Below are 5,682 nucleotides of genomic sequence, written 5' to 3' on the forward strand. Positions count from 1 at the left end.
CTCTTGTATTCTGTTGTTGATGCTTGCATCTATGACTCCTGATCTCTTTCCTAGGTTTACTAACTCCTGGGTTGTCTCCCTTTGTGATTTTTTTATTGTTTTTTTTCCAGTTTCAGATCTTGGATGGTTTTGTTCATTTCCTTCACATGTTTGATTGTGTTTTCCTATAATTCTTTAAGGGATTTTTGTGTTTCCTCTTTAAGGGTTTCTAGCTATTTAGCTGTGTTCTCCTGTATTTCCTTAAGGGGGTTATTTAATGTCCTTCTTAAAGTCCTCTGTTACTATAATGAGAAGTGATTTTTTTATATGAATCTTAATTTTCTGGTGTGATGGTGTATCCAGGACTTGTTATGATGGGAGAATTGGGTTCTGATGATGCCAAGCAACCTTGGCTTCTGTTTATGCTTGTCTCCCGCCATCTGATTATCTCTAGTGCTACCTGCCCTCACTATATCTGACTGGAGCCTGTCCTTCCTGTGATCCTGGTTATGCCAGAACTCCTCAAAGTTCAGCTGTCTCTGTGATGCTGTGATTCTGTGATCCTGTGATCCTGAGATCCTCGGTGTGTCAGATCTCCTGGGAATCAAGTTGCCTCTGGGTCCCTGAGATCCTGGTGTGACCAAGTTCCTGGGATCCAGTGGTCCTGGGCATGTTAGAGCGCCTGGGAGTAGAGTTTCTTCTGAGTGTTCTGTGACTGGCTTCGGAGTCCATACCCAAGGTCTGCTCAGGGCACTGGCTCAGACTGGAAGAAACCTGTGCCACTGGTCGGCTGGGGACTCTGGGTACCTAGGTCCCGCTGATCCCTGTTCCTTCCAGTGTTGAGTCAGATGCTGTTTCCTCCTCCAGGAATTATCTTTATCTGAGCTTTCATGACCATTTATTGTATTTTTTAGTCGTTCCTTAAAAAAAAAAAAGCATCAGATACACCGAGCTACTCAAATATCCTTGGATGTGTAATCATCCATGGGAGTGTGGCAGACTTTCTGGGAGTTACACTCAGAGAAACAGTTCCTCTCCCAGCATCTCATAGCTCTATGGCTAGAGCTGGGACTCTCAGCCAGCTTCTCTCTCCATGCTGGGATTTGATCTGACTTGGACTTGCACAGTCTTGTGGGTGCTGTGAGTTCATAGGGGCATCTACCTACAAAGACATTTTCCTTGTGGTCACCCACCACTTCTATAATGATTCTTGAGCCTTGGAAGGAGGGGTATGGAATGCCTTTCTCTATATTCAGAGATGACCATTTGGCAACCACAGACATTTTTGTATGTGGTCTCTGTGCTAATCACCACCTACCATATATAAAAGCTTATTGGACAAGGGTTAAGAGATGCGTTAATTTTTAAGTTTAACAACAAGTCAATAGAAGTAACTTTAATTTCTATATCCATTTGGCAGTGCAATAGCAGTAGACTCATCCTAGGGTTTGTATAGCCATGGGTTCTTCTTCACCTGATAATTGTTCTATGGGCTTAATGTTTTGGAATAGGACATAAATTCATGCAGAAGGTGGTTGGTAACTCTCATAATGTTTGTGCCATGATTATATCAGTGATCATGTATTGCCAGGCCAGCCATCATTGTAGCTTTCAAAGTTCACAGCTGGGTAATTTTTTTTTTTATCTCTCTTGGCATGCACATTCCAGAGCAATGAAAATTAACTAGGAACGATTAAGCTTCTAGCTCAGCACTAGCATGATTCTTTGTGTTCTATAACAAGTATATGGTGTCTTCAGTACTAGGTAGGGTCTTACCTTCAAGTTTCCAAGAGCATGTCTGTATTATTTGACATTCATGGGGCCTCACTGACCAACAACTTCAAAAGAAATAACCAGTTCCTGGCATTAGGCTTTTTATTAGTTAGGCTATGGAGTCCAATAGGGGTATTGTTGCCTTGTTACAGGTCTGTCTGTCTGTGTCTGTCTATCTATCAATCATCTCTCTGTTGTCACAATCTATTTATTACACAACGAATCTATCCATCTATCTGGATGCTTCTACTCTAGTAGGCTTCCTTCCATATGGCTTTTCCCCAGAATATCAGGTATTATTTTGAGGTCCGTTTGGAGTTGAGCTTTGTATAGGTTGAGAGACAAAGGTCGAGTTTCAGTCTTCTACACACACACACACACACACACACACACACACACACACACACACACACATTTATCCATCTCACGCATCCCCTCCTGCTCTTTCAAATTCATATAATTTTCTTTATTTATTTCCTAGTCTATCATATAAACGAAGACTTCTTTTTTATTTTTAAATTTTGTATCGTGTGACTTTTCAGAACGCACTTATCAGCTGCAGGAGTTTTCTTGTGGAGCCTCTGGGTTCTTTAGATGGTGGATGAAACAATGCCATCTGCAAACAAGGAAATGCTCCATTTTCAATTTAAATTTTCAATTGTTTTTAGATCTTCTTATATGAGTGTCTTAGTCAGGGTTTCTATTCCTACACAAAACATCATGATCAAGAAGCAAGTTGGGGAGGAAAGAGTTTATTCAGCCTACACTTCCATGTTGCTGTTCCCCACCAAAGGAAAGTCAGGACTGGAACTCACACAGGGCAGGAAGCAGGACCTCATGCAGAGGCCATGGAGGGATGTTACTTACTGGCTTGCTTCCCCTGGCTTGCTCAGCTTGTTTTCTTATAGAACCCAGTACCACCAGCCCAGGGACAGTACTACCCACAATGGGCTGGGTTCTCCCCCCTTTGGTTACTAATTGAGAAAATGCCTCACAGCTGGGTCTCATGGAGGCATTTCCTAATTGAGACTCCTTTCTCTGTGATAACTCCAGCTTGTGTCAAGTTGACATACAAAACCAGCCAGCACACATGCGTTTACAACATTTATATTATTTCACTGTCAGGAGCCATCTAAGAAAGGCTAAGGCTAGCAAGTGACCTTCCTGGAGGTGGCCCACTGTCTTCACATGGTCGTCGATGGGTGAGATCTGAGAGGCAAGGCCCAAAGAGACTTCATCCTAGGATGGCTTCTTGCAGCTGATATGCATTTGCTGTCACTGTTACATAGCCTAAGGATTCCTGGGCATCAGCCCATTCTATTGAGCAGATTTCCTATAGATCAACATAAAGATGAACTTTCATGAATTAATACTGTTGAGGTGAATTAATGATTTTATAGAATTCCTGATTTGATTCAAATAATCTTAGGAAGGAAGTTTTAAGAGATGGTTTTAGTTGTTTTGCTAGAAAGATATAATAAAGGTACATCCAAACATAGAATGTCCTTCTCGTAAATAGTAAGTAAAGGCTGCATAATGACAAACACAATGAGTGTTCATAAATTACACTAAAAGGAGATGTAGGCTTGGGACAAATTTGTGTTCAAAGAAAATCATTCAGGCCCAAGGATGAGGCCACAGGTGTGCACTATGGTATACACTATGATAAGGCAAGGCCATATAAAAATTGTTGCTTTGAACTTATAATGAGCTTACAGAACAAAAGACTGCTTTTAACTTGTTATTGATATCTTTCTGTTACTCCCCTTTAATGTAACACTTTATTTATGAGGTAATATCTTTTGTACATAGAGAACTTTTTGTCCAAAAAGCTATAAAAAGTACTAAAGAAATAAAAAAGGGTGTGTGTGTAGCCACTCTCTGCTTCATCCAGCATGTGTGTTGTCTATGTGAGTGACTCCTTTCCTTTCCTTTCTTTTCTCTCTGGTTCAAAAAGAGTTGACAAGCTCCAGGCCTCTTGCCTGGCCAGTGAGAGACTTCTGGATGACTTGACAAAGAAAGGAGCACTAGCAATAAAATCCTTTCCATAATTCTCCAGCACATATTTAAGTGCAAAGAGTTTAAGTTTCCCCAGTGCTTAGTCAAGCACAGAGAGTTCACGAGAAAAGAAGTCGGTAGTCTTCAGCGACAGAATAAGCAAGAGAACGTTGTTTCCAGAAGCCACTAACTTCTAGCTCTCAGTCAGAGAGAGTTACAAGGCCATCCAACTTTGTGTTCCACCTCAGCTCTGAACCCCCAAACACCGGGGCAGTCACTGGCAGTTAACCTCTCCTTCTACCCTACCAACTTTTCCTATGCCCCCTCACACTTCCTCCCATATTCATGCCTTTTCTTCCATAATTTTATTGTTATGTTCTTACTTGTGCATACACATGTATATAGACAAACACATGTACACAGCCTCATACTGTGTTCTTACGAAGGCTTGCTATCAGTTTTGGAATTTCTTCACTATGAAGGAGTTGCATATTACATCTGATAGTTTATGCTATTATTTAAATACAATATAAATAAATATTTTCTAAGTTATAATTTACATAAGCATTTTCTACCAGTAAACATTTTATATAAAAGCAGGTTTGGTTTAAGAATTGCTTACCCATACCAAACATCTTTGGTGCTTTGTTTATACACAACACAATATGCTAGGAAATATTTTTTTGCCTCTAAGACTTTTCTGTCATTGGAGAAGTACTCTAAATGTTAAGAGTTCTGCTATAGCAAATACTTTTATTTTTAATAAAATCAGAAGTATGTATTTTTGAGAATTATCCTTTTTGTGAGACTATAAAATAGCACTAGGTACTTAGCGGTTAATTCTTATTAAAATGTTCAGGCTAGCCACTATTGTATATATGCATTTGTTTCTTCTGCCATTCCATGATCTGTTTACATAGTCAGCAGCTAGATGGTGGAAAAATATTAAATTTATATAAAGAGCATGTAAAAAATCTCCATATAATGTTTTACTGTCTGTACAATTTACTGTTATTTTCTATTTTAATTGCTTTTGAAGTTGGAAAATCATATATCTTCTCAGAAGGCAGCTAGGAAATATTTGTGTAACTTGTTATCAACACTTATTTTAACAGAGTGAATCGGAGCATCTTCCACAGAGAAAGGTTGGCCATTCATCTGGTGCAGCATATCAAGTGGGAAAAATTAATATAAACCGACAAATGAAAGGTAGGAATAGCATTTTATTAAAAATTTATGTGATCACTTACTTATTCAAAACAGGTCACTGTTACATGATACCAAAATATTATTGAGTATCTAATAAGATATGAGAAACTTAAATAACAAGTTGAGCAACTTCAAATTTTAGCAACATGCTAAACTGATACTGTCACTAAAAGATCTGAATTATTAGTTACTACAGGGTATTCTAATAACCCAGGAATTCCGGATCAAGGAACACAATAGAAGGAGACTGAAGAACAAGAAAAGTAGTGAATACAGAAATTAAATGACGGGAAATTAGGCTTTCTACACATGATGGGGGAGTTTTGAGACTCCTTTATCTAAAGCATGGAATGGTGTTATGAATATTGTAAAAGCATTGGTTTTAGAGAGTTCATTCCTTTAATGTAAAATTTTACAAAGTTTAATAAATAGTTCATTGATCTCACATGTAATAGGCTTCTACACTCAACACCACATACCCATACAATTGCTTCACAGATGCTAGTCTCTTAATTTACTCAAGAACCAATACCCTACAATGATGTCATTGCTTGATGAGTTTAGTAGATTAAAAAACAAAATCAGATCATTTGAAACAAAACACCAACCTAGTACCCTCAACCCAGAAAGTTGTGCTCCAGAAAAATGGCAAATGCAAATAATTTAAACATAATTCACTTTTATAGTTTTCCCAAATGGTAAGAATCTATTTCTCCAAGGATA

General features: G+C 38.5%; 1 protein-coding gene across 1 annotated transcript in view; it reads left to right on the forward strand.

Moving 5' to 3' along the window:
• LOC110337046 (POTE ankyrin domain family member A) overlaps window positions 1–5,045 on the forward strand; it is a 33,474-nt gene extending 28,429 nt beyond the window's left edge. The window contains exon 14 of the mRNA XM_021219788.1: window positions 4,866–5,045. Coding sequence (XP_021075447.1) covers window positions 4,866–5,045 — 180 coding nt within the window. The remainder of the gene's footprint in view (window positions 1–4,865) is intronic.
• The last annotated feature ends 637 nt before the right edge of the window (window positions 5,046–5,682 follow it).

The sequence above is a fragment of the Mus pahari genome, chromosome 19 (genome assembly GCF_900095145.1).
Source record: "Mus pahari chromosome 19, PAHARI_EIJ_v1.1, whole genome shotgun sequence".
Lineage (NCBI taxonomy): Eukaryota > Metazoa > Chordata > Mammalia > Rodentia > Muridae > Mus > Mus pahari.